Source organism: Galeopterus variegatus, unplaced genomic scaffold, assembly GCF_000696425.1.
Source record: "Galeopterus variegatus unplaced genomic scaffold, G_variegatus-3.0.2 Scaffold577, whole genome shotgun sequence".
Lineage (NCBI taxonomy): Eukaryota > Metazoa > Chordata > Mammalia > Dermoptera > Cynocephalidae > Galeopterus > Galeopterus variegatus.
This window is the reverse complement of record NW_007726688.1, coordinates 568,838-594,440: the sequence shown is the minus strand read 5'-3', so window position 1 is coordinate 594,440 and position 25,603 is coordinate 568,838. Positions and strand designations below refer to the sequence as shown.

Here is a 25,603-nt window from a genome sequence, read left to right as displayed (position 1 = left end):
AAGAAATTAAATGGAAAATTACAAAGTGCAGTATTTTGAACTGAATGAAAATGGAAACACATCAAAATCTGAAAGATGTAGCAAAAACAGCAGTTAGTGAAAAAGTTACCGCTCTCAATAGCTGTATTAGAAAAGAAGAATGGTCTCAAATCAATAACTTCAGTTCTTGCCTTAAAAAACTAGAAAAGGAAGAGCAAATTAAATCCAAAATAAACAGACAAAAGGAAATAATGAACAGTGTAACTCAATAAAATAAAAAACAGAAAAATAGAGACATGTGAAACTAAAAGATGATTCTGTGAGAAGACAATATTGATAAGTCTCTAACTAGGATAATCAGGAGGAAAAAAAGAGAAGACAGAATTTGCCAATATCAGTAATGAAAGAGAAGACAGCACTATAGATGCTAAGAATTTTAAACAGATGATAAGGGGATATTATGAATATCTTTACGTCAATAAATTCTACAAGGGAGAAAAATAGGTACATTCTTTGTAAGACACAAACTACCAAAGCTTGCTCAAGAAAAAATAATCTGACTGGCTCTATGTACAGCAAAAAATGGAAAATGTATTTAAAATGCTTCCCATTACAAAAGACCACTACCAAGTAGCTTCACTGATGAACTTTACCAGAGATTTAAGAAGTTATACCAATTCCACACAAGCTCTTTGAGAAAATTAAACTGGAGATAATACTTCTTAACTCATTCTATGTCATTGGCATTAGGCTGATATCAAAACCAGACCAAGATATTACAAGAAAATAACTGTACAAAATAACATCCCTCGTGAAGATGATGCAAAGATACCTAACCAAAATTTAGCAAATCAAATCCAAGAATATGTAACAAGGATAACATATTGTGACCAAGTGGAGTTTATCCCAGAATTACAGGTTGGTTTAAGATTTTTTAAAAGTCAACTGACTTGGGGCAGAACTTCTGGAATGGTAGAGTGTAAAGTTTGGCAGATCTTCTTCAAAAGCAATGAAAGAATTGAACAAAACTTGCAGAAACAACATTCAGAATCTGGAAGTGACCAAAGGCATACAATAAACTGAGAAGCAGTACTTCAAGAAAAACTACTGAACCTTAGTAGGAACAGTAGGAGTCTGTGGAGTTTTAGCCTGGGGCTGTACCTTCACTCCATCTCCATATCCATAGGTGGTAGCTCCACCAAAGCTGAGTAGTCTTGGGGGAAGGAAGGAGAGCTCTATGTCTGGAGGGTTGTCAAAAACAATCATGAGTTTGGTGGCAAACTATCAGGGAAGCTCAGCACTGTAGCTGCAATAAGTTGGAGCAAGCAAAAACCACCCAGAAATTTCACAGAGAGATCTGGAAAAAAAGCCAATCACACTAGGCTTTGATAAACATCCAGATACCCCTAGTGGTCTAGAAGGCTGCACACAGAAGCAAGGCTATGTGTTCACTCAAGAAAGACCAGAGAGGGCCTCAGGTATCTACTCATCTTTGGCTGAATGTGATGTCTTGTGCATAGGAGGAAGTCTTAATAGCTTGAGGTGTTTAAAAACAACCACTGACCAATCCTGGTTGACCTATAAGCAGTGCTAAAAGGGAAATTTATAGCTTTAAGTGCCTACATTAGAAAAGAAGATATTAAATCAACAGAATAATCTTATACTTAAGAAATGAAAAGGGCAAACTAAGCCCAAAGCAAGCAGAAAAAGAAAATTATAAACATTAGAGAAGAAATCTATGAAATGTAAAAGAGAAAAAAACATAGTGAAAACAAAACAAATAGTGATAAAACCAAAACTTAGTTTTCTAAAAAGACCAATAAAATTGACAAATCTTTAGCTATACAAAACAAGAAAAAAAAGAGAAAAGATGCATCTGAAATTTAAAAACAGACATCACCATCAAATTAATAGAATTTCAAGAGTCTATATACTACAACAACTTCATGCTAACAATTCATGCAACTTAACATTAAGTGGGCAAACTCCTAGAAAAACACAAATTACCACAATTGACTCAAGAAGAAATTAGAAAATCTGAATAGACCATTGCAAGTAAAGAAAATGAACTGGTAATTAAAAGTTTTCCCACTAAGAAAAGCCCAGGTGCAGATGGCTTCACTGGTCAATTCTATGAAATATTTAAAGAAGAAATAATATCAGGGCCGGCCCGGTGGCGCACTGCTACAGTGCGCTGCTTGGGAGCGCGGCGGCACTCCCACCGAGGGTTCGGATCTCACATACAGACCGGCCGCTCACTGGCTGAGCGAGGTGTGGGCGCAACACCGAGGGTTGCGATCCCGTTGCCGGTCCCGGTCCGGTCCGGGCGCGACACTGAGGGTTGCGATCCATTGCCGGTCACGAAAAAAAGACAAAAAGGAAAAAGAAAAAAAAAAAAAAAGAAATAATATCAATCCTTCACAAATTCTTCCATAAAACAGAGGAGGAAATATTTTCCAACTTATTCTATGAGGCCTGTATTACCCTGGTACCAAAGCCAGACAAAGACATTAATTACATGAAAAGAAATATTGTGACCAATTTACTTCATGAATATAGACACAAAAATCATCAGCAATAACCAGCAACATATGGAGAGGATTACACACCATGACCAAGCAGCTTTTTATTCCAGGAATGCAAGATACTTTAATATTCAAAAATAAATTAATGACTTACATGTTAGTAAAGGAAAAAGCCTACATGATAATCTCAAGAGACACAGAAGGGCATTTGACAAAATCCATGATAAAAACTCTCAGTGAACTAGAAGGGAACTTTCTCAACCTGATAAAGGGCACCTACAAAAACCTATAACTAACATCATACTTAATCATGAAAGACTGAATGCTTTTTCCTTAAGACCTGGAACAATGCAAGTACACCTGTTCTTGCCACTGCTATTTGGCATTGTACTGGAGGTTCTAATCAGTGCAGTGAAGCAAGAAAAAGAAAAGGCATCCAGATTGAAAAGGGAGAGGTAAAAATACCTTTACTTGTAGTGGACAAAATTCACTATGGTGAAAATCCTAAAGAATCCACTCAACTACTACTAGAATTAATAATTCATCAAGGTAAAAGGATACAATATCAACATACAAAAATTAATTGTATTTCCATATACTAGCAATGAACAATCCAAAAAATGAAATTAGAAAAATAATTCCATTCACATTAGTGTAAAAAGAATAAAATACTTGGGAATAAATTTAACAAAAGGAGTATAATGCTTATATACTGAAACTATAAAAGATTACTAGAGAAATTAAAGAAGGTGGAAGAAGAGAAACATTTCATGTTTATGGATTGGAAGAGTCACTACTGTAAAGATGGCAATTGTCCCCAAACTGATCTACAGATTCAACATAATCCCAATCAAAATCCAACTTCGTTTGTTTTTTGGCTTGGGGTTTTTTCCCACAGAAACTGAGAAACTGATCCTAAAATTTATATAAAAACACAAATAATTAAGAAGAGCAAAAACATTTTTGAAAAAGAACAAATTGGAGGACTAACACCCTCCCAAATTTCAAAATTTTCAATAAAGCTACAGTAATCAAGACAGTATCATACTAACATAAGCAAAGATTTACAGATCAACGGAACAGAATTGATATTCCAGGAAAAAAACCCAAAAACTTATATTTATGGTCAATTGATTTTTGACAAAGGTGCCAAAGCAACTCAGTGAAAAAAAGATATTCTTTTCCACAAGTGCAAATGATGGATTCAGGCCCTTACCTAACACCACACACAAAAATTAACCTAAAATGGATCGTAAAATGGACCTAAATATAAGATCTGAAATTACAAAACAGAAGGGAACATAGAAGAAAATCTTCATGACTTTGGGTTAGGCAAAGATCTGTTGACTCTGACACCATGACCACAATTTACAAACAAAAATAGTTTTAAAGTGAATGTCATCAAAATTAAAACTTTTGCACTTCAAAAAAGTACCATTCATAAAACAAAAACAGTAAACATTTCACTGAAGGTACATGAGTGGCTAAGAAACACATGAAAAGATACCCAAATCATTAGTCATTAGTGAAATGCAAATTAAAAACAACAATGACACATTGACTACACATTGACTAGAATGTATTAAATCTAAAAAGACTGTACCAAGTGTTGGCAAGGATGTATTGCAACAGGAACTCTCATACATTGCTGATGGTAATGTAAAATGATACAAATCACTTTGGAAAATAGAATGGAAGTTTCTTAAAAAGTTAAAAATACACCTACCACTTAACCTAGTTGTTTTACTTGTACACAAGAAAAATGAAGCATATATCTAAACAATGACTTGTATACGAACTTTCATAGCACCTTTATTTGTAATAGCCAAAAACTGAGGAGAAAATACCAAATTTCCATCAACAGGTAAATGAATAGATTGTGCTATGTCCATATAATGGAATACTTCTCTGCAATAAAAAAGGAATGAAAGATTGATACATGCAACAAAAAACATGGATAAGTCTCAAAATAATTATGCTGAGTGAAAGATGCCAACAGCAACAACAAAAAAGAATGTACTGGGTAGATGGCAGAGTAAGACGGCTGACTACAGTTGTCTGGCACTCATACTACCCACAAAGAGACCAAAAACAACAAATAAACAACTCTATTTAGATCGAAATGATTGAAGAAATATACTGCAAAGCACCGGGGGAGTGATGAAATCTTTGTGGAGCACAGAAGATCAGGACAGCACCATACAGAGCAGAGCAAGTCATCCTGCTCTGGCTCAGAGTCAAGCAGAGAGAAAGTAAGCTGTAAAAACCCAGCTGTTCCCACTGCTGCCACCAACAGCAGCAATCCCTGACACAAGAGAGTCCCCCAGTCCTCTCAAGTCCCAAACCCAGTTTGGAGAGTATCTCAGAGTTTGTGCAGCTGCACAGCTTCATAGTAGAAGCCCAGGAAGAGCAACCCCCACCATTCTGTGCTAAGCAGCTATGGAAAAATGCCATCTTGAAACCTGTTGGGAAAATATAGGAAAATGGTCAGGGCTCCTCAGATGTTCAGAATCTTGCTGAGCATTTGCTGTAAATATCCTCAGGTGTTCCCTGTTACTACTTAATGTAATTGCGTATGGGCACCCAGGTGTCCTGGGTTATGGATTTGAGTAAAAAGGACTAACAGCTCTGATCCACTGTGCTTCTCAAAACTCTCGGAGAAGCCACTAAGGACGGCTGCTCCTAGCTCTGAATAAAGCCTATTAATTTTTTACCCATGGCTCCCAGGACCTTTTTCCTATTACCTAGCTCGTAGACCTGTGTGTGGTGGGTTTGTGACCCAGTCTGTGCAACAGACTCGAGGGGTCTGTGAGCCCTAGCCCTAGCTTTACAAAACCAAACCCACTACAAGACTGCATCCTGTCATGGGAACCAGTGCAAACTGACTCCCTCCATCCTGAGACTCCACCTTCATTCTACCATGTTCACATGGGCACCAGCAAGACCATGACCCTAGCTGCCTGGAGCTTAGGCCAGACAAAAGACTGAAACCACAGTGTCTTAATCCACATGGCACCCCCTCTGCCCCCAAGAGAACAGAAAGACCTGCTACCAATAAGTGGTGGTCCACCACATTAGCATGTGCCTATCCTGCACAACCCACTGGCCCGCTGAGCCCACAGGGGCCCATGCCAGCCCAACAGCCAATCCAGTGGTAGCCCTGCCTCCCTTCATGGCCATCCACAGAGCAGCTGGGCCCTCCTGCACTAGTGTACAATTACTCCATGACCAACAGCAACTGGGCAGAGGCTTTACCTCTACAAGGCAGGCCTCTGCAGAGCTGCCAAGCCTGACTGTACCCTTGTAGGCCTGGTCCAGGTTAGACAACTGACAGGCCTCCATGAAGCTGTCAGGCCCTGTTGCACTCCTGCCCCCTGCTGGACACTGGGTTGGGCAGCAGTTCCGCCTCCTGCTGGAGACCCTCCACAGAGCTGGTGGGCCCTGTAGCACCATTATAGGTCTGCTCCAGGTTCAATAGCTGATCTAGCAGTACTTCACAGCTGCACCTGTGTATGCCTGCTCCCTGCTTAACAACAGACAAAGTGGTGGTTTTGCCTCCTCCAGCATGCTTCCACAGAGCCACCTGGCCTGGCTGCACCCACACATGCCAGCTCCTGGCCAGGCAGTGGCATCCACTCCTTTGACAAGCCTTCACAGAGATGCTTCACCCCCCTATCCCTGCACCCAGGCACACTTGTATCCAGCCCAAAAGCTAGTCAGGCAATGCATCCACTTGGAGAAACCACTTCAGAGCTGCATGCCTATGCGTGGCCTGACAGCAACTCTGTGCCTCAGAGAGACTACCAAACAACCAGTTAACCCTCTGCACCCACACTTGCCTGGTCCAACAACCAGCCTGGAACCTCTGACCCTGCAAAACAGAGCGAGCATTGGCAAAAATTCCCACAGGTGAGGCCACTGAAGCATTTGCAGACATCACTGAAAAGGATTACAACCAAAGAAACTGCACAGAGATTACACTATTGACTACACCCTAAACCAAAGCCAATGTAACATATCTAATAGACACCCTAGGACCCACATCCAGGAAAAAGTCATTTCTCTGTAATATACTCCATAAAACTTGGGTAAGAAACAACTCCATTAGATGCACAGATGTCAACATAAGGACACAAGGAACATGAAAAAGCAAGGAAACATGGCACCCCCAAGGGAACACAATAGTCACCAGTAACAATGCCAAAGAAAAAGACATCTACAAAATGCCTGTAAAGGAATTTCAAATAATGATCATAAGGGAACTCAACAAGATATAAGAAAACACAGATGATTTGATGAAATCAAGAAAATAATTCACGATCTGAATGAGAAACTTAACAGAGACAGATATCATAATAAAGAACAAGACACAAATACCAGAGCTGAAGAATTCAATGAATGAAATAAAAAAATATAACTGGGAACTTCAACAACACACTAGATCAAGCAGAAGGGAGAATTTCTAGACTGAAGGCAGATCTTTCCAAATTGGCCAGTCAGAGGAAAAAACAGAATAGCTTACGAGATTTATGGGATACCATTAAGCAAACAAATCTTCAAATATAGGGGTTTCAGAGGGAGAAAAATGGAGAAAGGAACAGAAACAATATTTAATGAAAAAATAGCTCAAAACTCCTCAAGTATTAGGAGAGCTACAGACATTCAGATTCAGGAAGCTCAAAGGTCTCCAATTAGACTCAACACAAAAAGATCCTCTCCAAGGCACATCATAATCAAACTGTCAAAAGTCAAGACAAACAGAATTCTAAAATCTGCAAGATTAAACATCAAGTCACATTTAAGGGAAACCCCATTAGACTATCAGCAGATTTGTCAACATAAACCGTGTTTGCCAGGAAAGAATAGGATGATAAATTCATAGTCCTGAAAGAAAAAAACTGTCAGGCAAGAATACTTTATCTAGCAAAGCCATCCTTCAGAAATGAGGGAGAAATAAAAACCTTCCCAGACGAGCAGAAGTTGAGGGAATTCACTACTAGACTGGCCTTACAAAAATGCTTAAAGGAGTGCTACAACTAAAAATGAAAAGATGATAATTACTATCTTGAAAACATGAAAAGGTACAAAACTCACCTGTAGAGGTTAATTCATAATCCAAACTCTGAACACCCCAGTAAAGTAATGGTGCTATGTAAATCCTTCAATCCTCTAATATGAATGTTTAAAGTCAAAATGATCAAAATCAACAGCAGCTACCATTAGTAGCTAAGAAACATACAATAAATACAAATGCAAATTAAGGCAATAAAAATAAAATCGGGAAGGGGGGAGACTCTAGAGTATTTTCATGCAACCAAAGTTAAGTTGTTATCAGCTTAAAACAGTTTATTACAACTACAACTCTAAGTTAGGCCCAAGGTAATCATGAGAAAAGAAATTACAGCAGACACACAAATGACAAAAAGAAAACAAAGTTTAACACCACTCAAAACCATCAATCCACATAGGTTAATAACAAGAGAAAAAGAAAGGAACTAGGGATGTACAAAACAACCAGAAAACAATTTTTAAAATGGTAGGAATAAGTTTTCACATATCAGTAATAACCATGATTATAAATGGATTAAATTCTCCAATTAAAGAGTGTCTGTGGATTAAAAAATAAAAAAAAGAGCCAACAATATGATGCCTACAAGAGACTCGCTTAACTACTAAAGACAAACATAGACTGAAAGTGAAGGGCTGGAAAAAGATATTCCATGTAAACAGAAAACAAAAGCAAGTAGGAGTAGCCATAATTACATCTGAAGAAATAAACTTTAAATTAAAAATTGTAAAAAAGGTCATTACATAATGGTAAGGGATCAATTCAACAAGAGGATATAAAAATTCTTAATATATATGTGCCCAATAACAGAGCACCTAGATATACAAAGCAAACATTATTAGATCTAAGGAAAGAGATGAATTGCAATTCAATAACAATAGGGGCCTTTAACACCCTGATGTCAACAATGGACAGATCAGGTAGACAGAAAATACACAAAGAAACATCTGACTTAAACTACACCATAGACCAAATGGACCTAACAGACATATACAAAACATTCCATCCAACTGCTGCAGAATACACATTCTTCTCAACTGCACATAGAACATTCTCCAGGAAAGATCATAAGTTAGGTCACAAAACAAGTCTACAAATTTAATAAGACAGAGATCATATCAAGTATCTTTTCTGACCACAATATTATAAAACTAGAAATCAACAAGGAAAACTTCAAAAACTTTATAAATACATGAAAATTAACTAACATGCTCCTAAACAACAAATGGGTTAATGAAGAAATTAAAGGTGAAATTAAAAAATTCCTTGAAACAAACAAAAATGAAAACACATCATACCAAAACCTATGGGATATGACAAAAGCAGTTATAAGATTAAAGTTTATAGCAATAAATGCCTATATCAAAAGAGAAGAAAGATTTTAACAAACAACCTGAGAGCACCCAAAGGAAATAAACAAACAACAAACTAAACTCAAAGTTGACAGAAGAAAAAAATAATAAAGCTCAGAGCATAAATAAATGAAATAAAAACTAAAACATCGATTGAAAAGATCAGCAAAACAAACAGCTGGTTTTTTAAAAGATAAACAAAATTAACAAACATTTAGGTAAACTACCCAAGAAAAGAGAGAAAACTCAAATAAAATCAGAAATGGAAAAGAAGGCAATACATCTGATATCACAGACATGCAATGGATCATAAAAGACTATTATATACAACTACATGCCAACAAATTTATTTATTTATTTATTTATTTATTTATTTATTTATTTATTTTTTGTCTTTTGTCTTTTTTTATTTATTTATTTATTTATTTATTTATTTATTTATTTATTTATTTATTTATTTATTTATTTATTTATTTATTTATTTATTTATTTATTTATTTATTTATTTATTTATTTATTTATTTATTTATTTATTTATTTATTTATTTATTTATTTATTTATTTATTTATTTATTTATTTATTTATTTATTTATTTATTTATTTATTTATTTATTTATTTATTTATTTATTTATTTATTTATTTATTTATTTATTTATTTATTTATTTATTTATTTATTTATTTATTTATTTATTTATTTATTTATTTATTTATTTATTTATTTATTTATTTATTTATTTAAGCGCACTTATCCAGTGTGCCACCGGGCCGGCCCCATGCCAACAAATTTGATAACACAGAAGAAATAGACAAATTTCTGAACAAATACCAAGATTAAATTATGAAGAAAATCTAAACAGATGACTAACAAGTGAGGAAACTGATTCTGTAATACAAAGTCTTTTATTAAAGAAAAGCTCAGGATGTGATGGCTTCACTGCTGAGTTCTACCAAACATTTTATCTTCAGACTATTTCAAAAAGTTGAGGAAGAGGGAATACTTCCCAACTCATTTTATGAGGCCAGTATTACTGTGATTCCAAAACTGGACTAGGACACAACAATAAAAAGAAAACTACTGGCCAATATCCCCAATGAACATAGATGCAAAAATTCTCAACAAGATACTAGCAAACAGAATCCAACAGAATAAAAAGATCATTCACCATAATCAAGTGAGATTTATCCCAGAGATACAAGGATGGTTTAACACATGCAAATCAATAAATGTGATACACCACATAAACAGAAAGAAAAACAAAAACCATATGATTTCATGTTGTCTTGTTTTGTATTTTAATTTTCATTGAATCATAATTGATTATACATGTTTTGGGGGTTCAATGTTGACATATGTTGATCAAATCAATATTACTAGCATATATATTGTTACAAATCATACTTATTCTTCATGTCCCTTGTCCAATCTCTCCCCATCTCCCTCTCCCTCCCCACTCCCCCCTCTAATTACCCTAGATTTCTTCACTCCTTCTCAAATTACTTTGTTGATTTGTTGCCTAGATGATCTGTCCAATGTTGAGGTGTGTTCAGGTCCCCTAATATTTTTGTATAGCAGATGCTTCTTCTGTCACTCTGGAATGAGTTTTGTGTAGAGAGACATCCTCTTCTTTTCTTTGGTCTCTGCTGGTGACTCTCCTTGTGTCAATGCACTCCAGTGCTGGTAGACCACCTGCATGGTGGTTGTGGTGTCTAGCAACATTCGCAGCAGCTGTGGTTACTGTGGTGGGCCACCCACATGGAGGTGATGTTTTGGCATGCTCCTTACCTAGTTGGTGGTGGTGATGGTGGTGTGCTTGGTTGTGGGAGGAGGGTCTGAACCCTGGCTCCATACCTCCAGACCCCAGATGGGCCCCATGGCACAGGAGCTGTGACTGGTTGTGGGAGGAGGATCTGATCCCCAGCTCCATATCTTGGGACCCCAGGAAGGCCCCGTGGCACTGGTGGTTTGCCTTCTTGTTTCCCCTTTCTGGCTTGGTAGCTCAGGGGACTTCCAGTCCTTCTAGGTGTTATAGGTGTTCTTTGGTGAAATGAGACCTTTACTAATTAATATCAAACTTTCCCTCTGGTTGTGGGTACTCTATTTTTGCTTTCAGTTCTGTACTGGATTATTTGATGTTCCAACCACTTAAACTCCGCACTGGAACTAATTAATTGGCCTTTGCTTACTTCTAAAGTGTGGGAACTTCCTGTGGGAACCATTCCTTGAGCTCTGTGGTTGAACTAAATTGCTGCTTTGCTGTTGATTCCCTGGGGAAGGCTTTTTGTGCAGCTCAGGTTTTAATGGTTGACTTTATAGGACTTCTGAGTTTAGTGAAATGCAATGCACCTAGATTGTGAGACACACTGGTCTGTGCCTGAGTCTTTTCATCAAACTGCACCTCATGCAATTCTCTATTCCTGACCAGTCTCCTCTGAGTGGTCCTATGCTGATTGGGGGAAGATCAGCTGTCCTTGCTCTGTCCCAGTGTTCTCCTGGTGGGCCCATGTCCCCCACTGCCCATGCTGCAAACACTTCCCATGGGACGTGCAAACACATCCCTTGTGATGACTCACCAGCCTCTGAGTGGCTCTTTTTCAGTTGTTGTGGCTCCTTGCTCCTATGTGGGTCCACAGGAACCCTATTAGTTGTGTTGCTGGCCTGAGGGCCACCAAGGCCCTCTTCTCCCCTGCCCCCTCCATGCAACTCCGTCCGAAGGGCACAGCTGCAGCTTTTGCTGGCTCTTGCTCCATGCGCTCAGCAGCTCCAGCCTGGAAGCAGCTGAGGCTCAAAATGGTCAGAGAGGTTTTTTCTTTCTCTCATTGTTGCTTCTCTGGCCTTCACACACTCCATAGGTCTCTCCTCCCCTGAGCTCTAGTGGCTCCAGCTTGGCTGTCATTGCTTTTTAATAGTTGTAAATTAGTTTAGTTGTGGAAGAGAGTGATGCTGGGGACCGTCTATTCCGCCATCTTGACCAGAAGTCCCATATAATCATTTCAGTTGACTCAGAAAGCATTTGACAAAATTCAACATTCCTTCATGATAAAAACTCTGAACAAGTTAGGTATTGATGGTATGTACACCCTACAATAAAGGCCATTGCTATGGGTTGAATGTGTCCCCCAAAGTTTCACATATTAGAAACTTGATCCCCACTGTGACAGTTAAGAGGGTGGGAAGTTTTGTTATTGTTATTGAAAGGTGGAGCCTTTGAGAAGTGATCAGATTGTGAGGACCATGCCCTAGGGAATGCACTAATCCATTAACAGGTGGTCATAGGAGTGGTTCTGATGGCTTTATAAGGAGAGTGAGTGAGGAGGTTAGCTTTCTCTTGCTCAAGCTATTCACCATGTGATACCAAGTCACTGTCGAGCCACCATCACCAAGGCCCTCACTAGATGTGTTCTCTGGACTTTTGACTTTCCAGCCTCTGAAACTGTAAGGAATACATTTTATTTCTTGATAAATTACTCAGTTTCAGGTATTCTGTTATAAGCAACAGAAAAGGACTAATACAGCCATACATACATATATATATATATATATATGTATGTATGTATATATGACAAACCCACAGTTAACATCATACTAAATATAGAAAAGCTGAAAGCTTTTCCTCTCACATCAGTGAGAAGGTAAGGATGCCCACATTCACCACTTTTATTTAACATAATACTAGAAGTCCTAGCCAGAGCATTTAGACAAGAGCCAGAAATAAAAGGCATCCAAATTGGAATGGAAGAAGTGAAACTGTCTGTTTATAGACTACATGATCTTATATACAGAAAACCCTAAAGACTCCAACAAAAAACTGTTAGAATAAATGAGTAAAGCAAAGTTGCAGGATACAAAGTCAACATACAAAAGTCAGTAGCATTTCTATACACTTACAGTGAACTACTTGAAAAGGAAATCAAGAAAACAATTCCTTCTATGGTAACTATAAAAAAACATTCAGATACCTCAGAATAAACTTAACCAAGGAAGCAAATGACCTCTACAATGAAAGCTGTAAAAGTGTGAAGAAAGAAATTAAAGAGGACTTAAATAAATGGAATCACATGTTCATGGATTGGAAGAATTAGTATTATTGAAATGGCTATTCTACCCAAAGCAATCTACAGATTTAATGCAATTCCTATCAAAATACCAATGACATTCTTCACAGAAATAGAAAAAACAGTTCTGAAATTCATATGGAACCAAAAGACCCTGAACAGCCAAAACAATCCTGAAAAAAACTGAACAAAGCTGGAGGCATCACACTACCTGACTTCAAAGTATACTACAAAGATATAGTAACCAAATCTGCATGGTACTGTCATAAAAACAGACACCTGGACCAATGGAACAGAAGAGACTGTTCAGAAATAAATCCACACACCTACAGCCAAATGATCTTTTTTTTTTTTTTTTTTTTTTTTTTTTTTTTTTTTTTTTCCGTGTCCGGCAACGGATCGCAACCCTCAGTGTCGCCCCCACACTGGACCGGGACCGGCAACGGGATCGCAACCCTCGGTGCTGCTCCCGCTCCTCGCTCAGCCAGTGAGCGGGAACCGGTCTGTATGTGGGATCCGAACCCTCGGGCGGGAGCGCCGCCACGCTTCCCAAGCGGCGCACTATCCAGTGCGCCACCGGCCGGCCCCCAGCCAAATGATCTTTGATAAGGGTGCCAAGAGTACATATTGGGGAAAAGACAATCTCTTGAGTACATGATGCTGGGAAACTGTATATTCAAAACAATAGGTCTAGACCCCTACCTTTCACCATATACAAAAATCAACACAAAATGTATTAATGATTTAATTGTAAAATCCAAAACTATGAAAATACTAAAAGAAAACACAGGGAGAAACAATGCACGACATGGAGCCGGACAAGGAATTTTTTAATAAGACTTCAAAATCACAAACAATAAAATCCAAAATAGACAAGTGAGATTATATCAGACTAAAAAGCTTTAACATCAAAGGAAACTGTTAACAGAATGAAGAGACAACCTACAGAATGGAGAAAATATTTGCAAACTATACATCTGACAAGGGGTAATATCAAGAATATATAAGGAACTTAACAGCAAAAAAACCCCACAAATAACCCACCTGAGAAATGGGCAAAGGCTCTTAATAGATTTCTCAAAAGAAGACATACAAATAGGCAACAGGAATATGAAAAAATACTCAACATTACTAATCAGCAGGAAAGCACAAATCAAAACAACAATGAGACACCACCTTACTCCAGTTAGAATGGCTACAATCAAAAAGAGAAAAGAAAACAAGTGTTGGTGAGGATGTGGAGAAAAGGGAACACTTGTACACTGCAGGTGGGAGTGTAAACTAGTACAGATATTATGGAAAACAGTATGGAGGTTCCACAAAAAATTAAAAACAGAACTACCATATGATCCAGCAATCCCATTACTAGGCATACACCAAGTGGAAATAAAGTCAACATGTCAAAGAGATATCTGCATTCCCATATTTATTGCAGTATGATTTACAATAGCCAAGATATGAAATCAACCTAAGTGCCCAACAAAGGATGAACATACAAAAAAAAATGTGGTATATATAGATAATGGAATACTATTCATCAATAAAAAAGAATGAATTCCTGTTTATGGCAACATGGATGGACTTAGAGGGCATTATGTTAAGTGAAATAAGCCAGACCCAGAAAGAAAAATACCTCATGATCGCACTCATATGTGGAGCCTTGAGGTGCCTAAAGAAACTATTGGGGATGATGAATGTATTAATTGTCTTTAACATATGTCAAAACTTATTAAAGTACATATTTTAAACAAGTTCAGTTTGTGGTATCTCAATTATACATTCTTAAACTGTTTTTTTAAAAATGTTAGAACAGAGAAAAAATAAAAATGTTATCATGTTATGTGGCATGACAATTCTCCAAGCAAGAAGCAGCCATAGCTTAGACTGGGATAGAACCTGTAGAGATAGAAATGTGCATAGATAATTTTAAAGTTTATTACAATATAGCAACGATACTGCTTTGTTGGTGTAATGGATATTGGGAGATGAAGGAAAGAAAGGAATTAAGGACAACTTTTATTTTGGCTTTAGCAACTGAGTGAATAGTGGTGCCACTTACTAAGATGAAGAAGACTAGGATAGAATTACAGAGTCAAGGTTTCTCATTACATTACCAGGAGTGATTCAAACTGGTTTTATAAGCTTAATGGATTTTAAAACAATGAACCAGGGTTTATACACAAACATCCAGAAAATAAAAGTGGGATTCTGCTCAACTAACTGCCATAAATGTGAAAAAGAAATCAATGATTCAAAAAAATAAAATAGTGATTCATAGAGATTACAAAAGATACAAAATACCTTGTCCAAAATACTTTAAAAACTATGTAAATGAAAGGCAGATGTTCACGTTAGAAAATAATTACTTAAATTATTTTAATAACACATTTTACTAATAGTCACTTTTGGGGGGAAGAGTTACAGTTCTGTTTATATTTCTAATTAAAAATATTTGTGTCCATTAAAATCAAATTAATAACTGAAAGTACAGAATGCTACAGCTTCTTTATTACCTTCAGCATCTTTGCTTACCTGTTACATCTTTCAAATAGTGTTCCAAATCGTGCTGTTTTAAATGATGGACTGAGAACATCCTGACTTTCATTTAATTTGAGAACCAAGGCATCAGAACAATTAACATTACTGAACTGAAAAGAAAAATGAAAAAAAAAAATGCCAACTAAGTAAATGTACATACATATAATTTAAATTATTTATGGTAAAATGTCATTTAAGTGAACTACATCTATATTCAAAAATGTACTTTTTAGTCTAAAAGAAAGTAAGTAATTTTAGCCCTTACTGCAAACAAATACTTTTCTAACAATGAAACCAGTATCAATATTTGAATAATTGTTAAAATAGCAGAGTTGACACTATGATGAGCTAACTATTTTATCAGAGTTTAAAAAAAGATTAAAAAACAAAACAAAGCACAAGCAGGATACAAGGATCTTGAGTTATTAAAAGTTAAATTCCTCTGACAGAAAGTAATAATTTGTCCTAAGAAAACAGCTGTACTTATCTCAGTTCTTCCATTTACTGAGTAATTTTAGACAGATACTTTAATTTTTCTGAATATCAGTATCATTCAGGGGATAGTGTATGAAAAGCAGACAAGATAATCCATTTGTTAATGTGGAAGGTACCGTATAAATGTAACTTATTATATTGGTCCAACACTAATCTATCAAGCGACAATAATTTATAGCTGTAGTATATTGATTTATAACCCATGAAACATAAAAATGAGAAGGCCAAAGACAATCAATGACAAAAAATAGTCAGAAAAAAAGAGCAGGGGTCAAAAAAACACACTAAAAGTCTTTGGGGAAAAAAGAAAAAGACCAGTCAGGGAGAGCTGACACTAACATCTCAGCTAATACATCTCACCCTCAGAAAGAAAAACAGTGACAGAGGTGCAGAGACAAAGTCATCCCTTGAAGTGAGAAACAGACACACAAACAAATCAACAGAGAAGAGAAAACAATGTTACATATTTGGCTCAATACTACTTCTCTAGGGTCCAGGAAGCCCCAAACCACTTTTTCTTCTAACCTGGTTTTTCACCTCATTTTCTTAAGTATTTTATAATTTCATTTTAATTATCACTTTTCTTGAAATCCCTCCAAATAAGCTACTAATTAATTCGCTAATACTTCATGATGTGACACGATAACTTGGAAAGGGACATTAGCCTCTCTTTTCAGTCTTCTGACATACTAGTTATAACATTATTTACCTCTCTGAAGTTAACAACTAATCTGTAGGCAAGGAAGAGACTGTTTAAATAGAGATTACAGTGTTTTATTCTCTATCCCATAAACTATTTAATGGAGCAAGGATAAGTTAAAAGTTTGTCTAGAATGCAAGTTTTCATCTTACAAAATATAAATCAAATTGGTAATTGAATTTCTTTTATTGCATCATTCGAAGATTACTGGGCCCTTAAACTGATAAGGCCAGCACATATCACTGAAATATAATACTTTATTTTCCCTTCTTTGAGAAATAGTAAAATATACTTTAATACTTTAATAATATTGAGTTATATATAACTATTTTATCATAGACATATAACTATAATATACTATAATACATAACTATAATATAACCTATGAATTTATAAATTACAGATTAGAAATTTATTTATAAATAATAAGTACATACATAAACATGGCATAATACCACTGCACACTAAAATTGGGAGAAATTCAAAACTAAATATTCCTATTAAGACATAGTGTTCATATAACCATTTCATCATTACTATTATATTCAAGAGTATAGTAACTTTTAATAATTTTATTTTTTAAATTCTATACAAATTTAGTAGAAGATTATTTCCTGGTATGTTCTATGATAGATATATTTCAGAATTTTAAAATTTGGATGTTTTTATATTTTTAACTTTAGAGCACACAATGATTGAACAACATTTTAGCACTAAATATTTCTATATATTTGCATAGTGTTAGTAGAAATGCATATAAACAGTTGTCATTTCTCAAATCACAGAAAAAATTAAGCCATCACAACTCATACTTTAAGAGACTACTATGATATCACTGAGACTGTATGTTGCTATTCACAAGACACTTCCCATATCAAGCATTTTGGGTCACCAGGACATCACTAACTAGTCATTTACAGTGATTATAAACATCAACTACTATGTAACATATTGAACTATCTTCAATTTTACTATCAATAATTTCCTAAAAGGATGATAATTTCCAGGAGAACTAAACTTTAGACTTAAGGGAAATAATTATCCTTAACTTATCTCTTAATTTGGTTATATCTATGGCAACTCACAACTTATATTTTTAAAATCTATGAAAAGGGTTTGAAAAAGCATATCACAAAAATATAATGATATAAAATGCTATGAAATAGTGATTCAAAGGTACCTCCTCATTCTGCTTTTTTTCATATGCAACTTTCCAAGGACTAGGTGCTATTTTTGGACGGAAATTTTGTTTTGGTATATGTCTGTTAGAAGATAATTCTGCTGAAAAAGATGGTGGAGTAGAACTGCAGTTTTCTCTTCTGCTGAACTGAGGTTCAAACATACTATGTGAGTCCATGACTTGTGACAACTAAAGAAAAGAAAATCATTTAAATTGCACAAAATATATAAACTAGAGAAGATGAAATTCAAACAGTGAAATTAAAACAAGTGAAAAGGGCATGGATTGAGGGAAAAACAAGGTCCCAAGGAAAGGCAAGCCACCAGTAATTGATAGGACTTGTATGACACAGATTATCAACTAAGATTATATTTAGGAGCTCCTTTCCCTTTGCCATTCCCACCTCTGCTCCCCTTCACTATCTAGCTCCATTCTTGTATGCCATCTTCTAATAACAGGAAATCTGAGTTTCATTAACCCACAATTCAGGTGATGAGATTTCCTGAATTTTCATATCATTGTCATTATCTTTCTGATCTAGTTTATCTCTGACAATTCAAAGGAAAGAAAGAATAGTTGATAATATGAAAATGAATGTTAAACACAATTTTAACATTTAATCACAATTTATGCATTTTCTAATTGATTAAAATTTTATTTGCTAAAAAACTGATTATTTGCTATACTTTGAAGGAGAAATCATCTTGGGATCAATGTGAAGATTGAACATCACAGTTTAATGTAAGATAAAATAACTGATCACTATGTTTGAAGAGAAAAGTTGCCCAATAATCATATGAATCCAAAGTAAGAATCTCTAAATGGATTGTCCTTTGCAGCTAATCAGTGACAAGCAGGATCAAATGGTGTGCACACGGAGGCCTAGAGACATTACCAGTAATCCAAAGGGATTTTCAAAAGCAATCAATTAAAATATTCTTAAGGTATAGGTTTCTTATACTAGAAAGCTTTTAAAAGAATTAAAGGACTAAAATTTTTATTAAAGGATACTAATTTTCCCCAATATTCAAAATTTTAGATTATTCAGTGACATGTCACAATTGTTAAAATAACTTATAAAATTTGGTTAAAAAATCTCACCTGAGCTGGGCCAACCTCATCCTTGCTACCTAGTCTTTGATGGCGTATACTGATGAAAAGAAAATTTTAAGGTTAAAAATATAAATGGCAATAAAATTGACTTTTTTGTATATAATTAAAATACGTACTGTTCTACACAAGCACACAATAACATAGAACTCTAAGTAAATCATTCAAGGGTCATAATATTACTGAGTTGTAAAAAAATTATATTAATACTAATGATAGACATTTTTATGATAAGGAAAGTCAAACTATTTGTACAAAACACCTAGGTCATTTGATTAAAGGTTTTAATAGTTTTATAATACTTTTAGCCAAACAAACAAAAACTGAAGCTAAAAGGTAAGCTCCTTGTACATTTTCCAATGAATAAAAGTATTAGTAATAACCAGTTTAAAAACTCAATAATATAAATCCTAGCTAAAACATACTTGTTTTCCATATCATCAAGGCAGAGTTTAGAAGGTATACAGTGAGGTGACATTGGAAGTTCTAAATCATGCTTTCTTAGAGGCATTTTTATGTCTCTATTCATATTCACATGGACTGGTTTTCTCATCATTTCTATAATGAAAAAATGTATAATTGCAATTTTAAAATAAAAAGTAAAGTCCTTTAAAAGCATTGTATCATGTTCATTAAATGAATGTGTACCTAAGAAATTCTACTAAAATATTTATATTCTATATATGCTAGAAAAGGTCATTACAGTACTAACAGCTACCACAGACAACTACAAACACCTTTTTCTTTATCATCTTACATACACCTCATGAAAGGGGCCTACTAATTCATTCTTCTACTTCCTCCAAGACTTCCCTGATCCCCAGACTATATCAGACCTATGTTAGATATTCCCGTAGCACTATATATTTTCTCTATTATAGCACTTCCTATACCTTATTGTACTTGATTAACTCTATCTCACTCACTAGATTTTCAACTTTATAGGGACAGAAGCCTTTCTTCATAGAAGACATCATTTTGTCTGCTCAGTACTTTTACGTACTCTCCTTTTCTGAGAAATGCTTTTTACATCCACCCCAATTATGCAGTTCTAGTGGAGACTTTCTATCTTCCTATAAAATCCTGCCTCTCTGGACAAAATAAATAGCTTAGGGGTAGCCATCTGACTAAAGATGAACCAATAACTGTATCCCATCCTTCGGGTCATAAGCAAAATTGTTCCACAGATGGGACCCAGCACCAGTAGCACCAGGCAACATCCTCCCACAGGAATTTAAAAATTTGGAACCAGAGAAACAACACTTAATCTTTCCCTGGTGGCAAAACTAGAAGAGATGAGCGATATTAGTTTCTTATGACCATATTTTGAGCCTCAATGATAAAGACAGTCTGAGAGAGTAAAGCTAATATCTGAAGTGAGAAAAAAATCTTGGTAGTTAGCATTCAAGTCCCTAATTCAAGTTATCTCTGAGGACTACTGCACTATGGCCCTTCCTTTTAGTTAAATAACAGAATATATTTCTTTTTTGAATTTCTGTCATTTGTAGCCATAAGTCTTGACTAATAAAGTCTTGCTTTCTATGTTATTCTCAGTATGCAATACAGTACTTATATTAGGTACTCAATAAGCATACATTTCACGAATGAATGAAAAAAAGTGAGCAAAACGTGATGGGGTTCAAGACACATTACCCCCAAATATAGCATCCTGGCATTTGAGAAAACAGCAAAAGCAGGAAGGTCACTCTCATCTTCCCTGCTTCTCTCCTGACAGGGGTCATAAAACATACAAAGGATTTTTCTGACCTTCCCCTTAAGCCAGTCATGAAATCCTCAGTTTATAACATTAGATCATGATTTTTTAAATATAACCATACTTCCCCATGGCTATCCATTTCATTAAACGTAGCATTAAAAATGCACAGGTTTACCCATTTCTTCAGGTCTTCATTTCCTTATGAAGGCTCTGATGTCATATAAAACTTATTAAATAAATCTATATGCTTTTCTCTTTTTAATCTGTCTTTTTGTGATTGGGGCCTCAGCCATGAACATAGCAATCGGTAAGGAAGACATGTATTTCCTCCCCACAAAAAGGAGTAAAGGTAAATACATCAAACAGATTTTTTAAATGATTTATTTCCAAAGTACATGAATGTGTTTACTTTTTCTAAGGTATAACTTAATTTGCTTGTGTAAATTGTCATCTGTGGAGGGAGAAAGAAAAATGGCAGAGAAAAAGAAAGAAGATATTAACAATATTCTGATTATCCTTCCTTGATGAATCGTCTTATTTTTAAGCTCTCATTTTAGCATGTATTTTAAAAATTCAATATCAGACACAAGTTCCCTGGAGAAAGAAAAAAAATACTGTGATTAAACTTTATGTTTACTTGAAGAATCAAAGTATGGGACAAAATGAACTTTACTTTGAAGTACCAGACTACTATAGTTATCCCAGGAATGTCAAAGAAATTATTCAAGTTGTGAGATAGAAAACTAGTCATTGAGGCAAAAATCTTTTCAGCTCTTCCTTTTGAACAAATTCTCTAAATAATAAAACATAATAAAGACATTTAGTTCCTGCTCTCTAGGTAAACATTACCTGCCTAGATAGAATAACATAATAATTAAAACAACTGCACTCTAATAAGTTTAACCATACCTAATAAACTAGTTTTATTTAACATATACACAACCAAAAAATGAAAATAAATGGATTAGGCAACAAAAAATTTTAAGCATATATTAACTAAGCTTCTAATTTAAGCTACCAGGTTTTAAAATTAATTTCCACATGCTTTGAGTTCTAAAATTATAAACTAATTAGAAAGCTAAATATTATTATGATCACTTCAAGGTCAAAACAAAATGCTGTCGGAAACACTTACCAGGTGTCTTCTTGCAGGATATCTGATTTACCATATATAGGTTGAGAAGGTCTAAACTGACAGTAGAATTTTTGACAGGTGATAAAACTCCCAGTAATTTCATTTTTGATTTTAACCTGCTCTTTTCAAAATATTCCTAAAATAATTTTTAAAATTTAAAAATTAATGTAGCAATTATGTGGTTTTAGGCAGAATCATAAATAATAAAAAAGCAATAATGCTATTAAATCACTGACTTGACGTCATATTTTTGTGACACCACTTTTATATATCGACATGTAAATTAAAATCAATCACGATACTTTGCAGTCTGCCTAAAGACTCTAAATTTTACAGCCTGTTATAATCTTTCTTTTGTTAAGCATTACTTTTAAAACAGAACTTTAAAAAGCTATTCCCCTATATCAAAATGTTGGAAATTATCTGTATGTAAAAAGTAAAAAAAAATCTGATAAGATAAAAACTTGTTTTCTACAGATATGAAAAAGCCTTAAAGATATGCACAGCTGAGTGCATTAAAAGTCAATTGAAATGAGAGAATGAAAAAGAAGCTATGTGAGAACTAATCCACAACCAAAGATAATGTAATTCACTTTGTTATTTCTCCATGACTTCTGGATGTTTGTTTTTTTAATCCAGACTTGCACTTAATTATCATTCTTCATTCAGTTTTTATTTTCTTTCTGGCTGTTTGAACTATAATTATTCTTCCTTATCTTCATTCTTTTTCTTTCAGATTACATCCTTAATTTACCAAGTTAAAGGCATTTATTTGTTTAAAATTTACTTATCGAGCAACTATTATGTGCTAGACACTAACAAATTGTGAAACATCTCTTCCATTAAATAACTCATAATACAATACTATAAGCATGATTATAAAGGTAAGATGTCAAAAATGAGAAAAGCCTAAGATGGCAAAAAATTTAATGCAAGATGTCACATTTCCAAAAGGTTACATATCATACTTTCAAGATGTTAAGGCTCTTTCACAATAACATCTAAGAATATTGTTAATTAAAATTGACTTTTAAGGGCCAGCCCGGTGGCGCACTGGAGAGTGCGCTGCTTGGGAGCGCAGCGGCGCTCCCGCCAAGGGTTCGGATCCCATGTGGAGACCGGTTCCCACTCACTGGCTGAGCGCGGAGCAGGCGCAACACCGAGGGTTGCAATCCCATTGCCGGTCCCCGGTACGGGTGCGACACCGAGGGTTGCGATCCTGTTACCGGTCAGGAAAAAGACAAAAAGGAAAAAAAAAATTGACTTTTAAGATTGCAAAAAACTTGTAAGAACTATGAGACTTGCCAACTATCAAGCAAAAAAGTAAATGTCTTGTTATACAAAATCATAAATATAAAATATCTGTTCATATTTCATTTAGTAATCTACAACCCCAAACTGGAACTAAAATGTCTTTTAAAACATCACTATGGTTCAGCAATGAAATAATAAGAACTTCAGGATGTATATATTTTTCCCCCTTGAAAAAAATGAGTAACTCAATGTAGATCTTATAATTGACAGTGTCATGGAATTAAGATGTTATTTCTTAAGGCACGGTACTTTGTGATGGCTAAGACCATAGTGAGGGAGATAATAACATAAATAATTACAAGTGTGAGAGAGGATGTTTTATAAATTACTCAGAAGCATATGCAAATTATTTTTTGGAGGAGGATGGATAGAGGGAGGGCAAGAGGACAGGGAATGGATGAGTCAGAGTTAGCCAAAGAGGATAAGAATATGTTTCTAGGAATAAGACAGAACAAGGGCTTTCTGCAAAGGGAGTTATTAGCCTTTATGCCAGAGAACACTGCTGAAGAGGTCTATCATTCACATTCTAGCCAGCACGATAATCTCTCATCTCCGTGTTCCTAGGAAAAAATAAAGGTATGTGACTGATTTACCTGATAAGACTAGGCTCAATTTTTCTGTCCAGCTACAATTGGTAGAAACAACCAGAAAACAATTTGAAGAAAATTAGAAAACTTTCAGAAAATAAGTAATTCAGTTTTAACTTAAAAATAGCCATTAAAAAAAAAACGACCAGACAATAATAAAATCTGGAATATGTGTCAAAGAAAGCATGGGAAGAGTTTGTCTCAAGATTAAGGGAATGGCAAACTATGCAGGAGATGACAACATATTAAAGTAAGTTGGACTGAAAAATATCCTTTCAACTGAAAAAAATGAAGTTCATTGTTGATATTAGCAAGAGCTATTCAGTGTGAATGTCACATAAGAGTGAAGGGGCATAGTAGGAAAGAAAGGGGGTGAAAGGGCAACTATCTTGCTTTCGTACCACTCACTTGCTTTTCTTTAAACTTCACTACCTTTGACCATATTGATATAGTGATTTTTTTTTTTCTGTTTTGGGATTTCTTTTAAAAGGAATCATACTGCTTGTATTCTTCTGTGAGTTATTTCTTTGCTCAACATTATATATTTGAGATTCATCCACATCAATTACATGTAGTTCATACATTTTCACTGCTATACCATTACTTGGACATGACACATTATTCTACCAATAATGGACATTTGGGTGGTTCCTTCTCTCTCTTTTCCTCCCTCTCCCTGCCCTTCTTCTTTTTTCTCCTTCTTTTCTCTGTTTGCTATTTTAGCAATAACAGTAACCCAAACAATCTTGTACATGTCTCAAAGTGCACATGTGCAAGTTTCTCTCAGACATGCGCTGCTCAGCTGTAAGGTACGGACATGCTCCACTTACTATATAATGCAATCAGTGTAATTTTAAAAAAAGACAAAATAAACAGAAGTAGAACACAAGTTATAAGGCCATTACAGTACCCTAGGCAGTAAATGATGATTTACATGAGGGTGCTAATAGTACAGGTAGTGTGGAGTGGTAAGATTTAGGATATATTTTGGAACTAGAAACAACAAGAATTAATAATAATTTCTAAGTTTTTGCCTGAGCACAATGGGTGGCTAATCAAGCTATCTACAAGGATGGAGAAGACTAAAGAAAGAAGATCCTCGAGTTTCATTTAAGTGAGTTTATTAATGGTGGAAAAATGCTTTAGAATACCACTATTCTGATAAGGCTAACACAAATATTATGGACTGAATTGTGTTTCCCCAAAAGTTTAATGTGTTGGAGGCTTGTCCCCACCGTGACAGTGTTAAGAAAGTGGTAAGTCCTATTACGGTGATTGAAAGGTGGGACCTTGAAGAGGTGATTAAGTTGATGGTTTAATGTCAGTCATGGGCATAGTTCTGAGGGCTTTAAAAGAAAAGCACATGAGGAGTTTTCTCTCTCTCTCTGTTCCACCATTTTCTGCCACGTGAGACCCCTGGGTCACTGTCAACCTCACCAAGACCCTCACCAGATGTGTTCCCTGGACTCTGGACTTCTCAGCCTCTGACCCTGCAAGCAGTAAGTAAATTTTGTTTTCTTTTAAATTACCCAGTTCCAGGTATTTTGTTATAAGCAACAGAAACAGACTAATATAACAAATGAAAGTATTTTTTCTTTACCTTTTGCTTTCTCCTTTCCTGCTTGATCAGAACCCTGGTCCTGAAAAGAGAAGCAGGATAAAATACATAATGATTAAAGAAATGGTCTCTAAGATAACTGCCATTTTAGCTGAAATGAAGACTTGGAAACAAAATCTAAGAGTGTAGCAACTGTATTACTTTCTAAAAAGAAAACACAAAAATGTACTTACAGTATTTATAGTATATGATGTTTCACAAAATTTTCTCAGTTAGGAATTCCAAAATC

The 25,603-nt window shown here is 35.2% G+C and overlaps 1 protein-coding gene across 1 annotated transcript in view; it reads right to left on the bottom strand.

The window, feature by feature from the left end:
• LOC103588493 (chromosome unknown open reading frame, human C12orf40) overlaps nucleotides 1-25,389 on the bottom strand; it is a gene marked incomplete at its 3' end in the record, with an annotated part of 32,146 nt that extends 6,757 nt beyond the window's left edge. Inside the window, exons 1-6 of the mRNA XM_008570175.1 lie at nucleotides 25,357-25,389; nucleotides 21,856-21,991; nucleotides 19,429-19,561; nucleotides 18,995-19,043; nucleotides 17,894-18,082; nucleotides 15,513-15,628 (exon numbers count right to left, since the gene is read on the bottom strand). Coding sequence (XP_008568397.1) covers nucleotides 15,513-15,628; nucleotides 17,894-18,082; nucleotides 18,995-19,043; nucleotides 19,429-19,561; nucleotides 21,856-21,958 — 590 coding nt within the window. The remainder of the gene's footprint in view (nucleotides 1-15,512; nucleotides 15,629-17,893; nucleotides 18,083-18,994; nucleotides 19,044-19,428; nucleotides 19,562-21,855; nucleotides 21,992-25,356) is intronic.
• Between the last annotated feature and the right edge of the window lie 214 nt (nucleotides 25,390-25,603).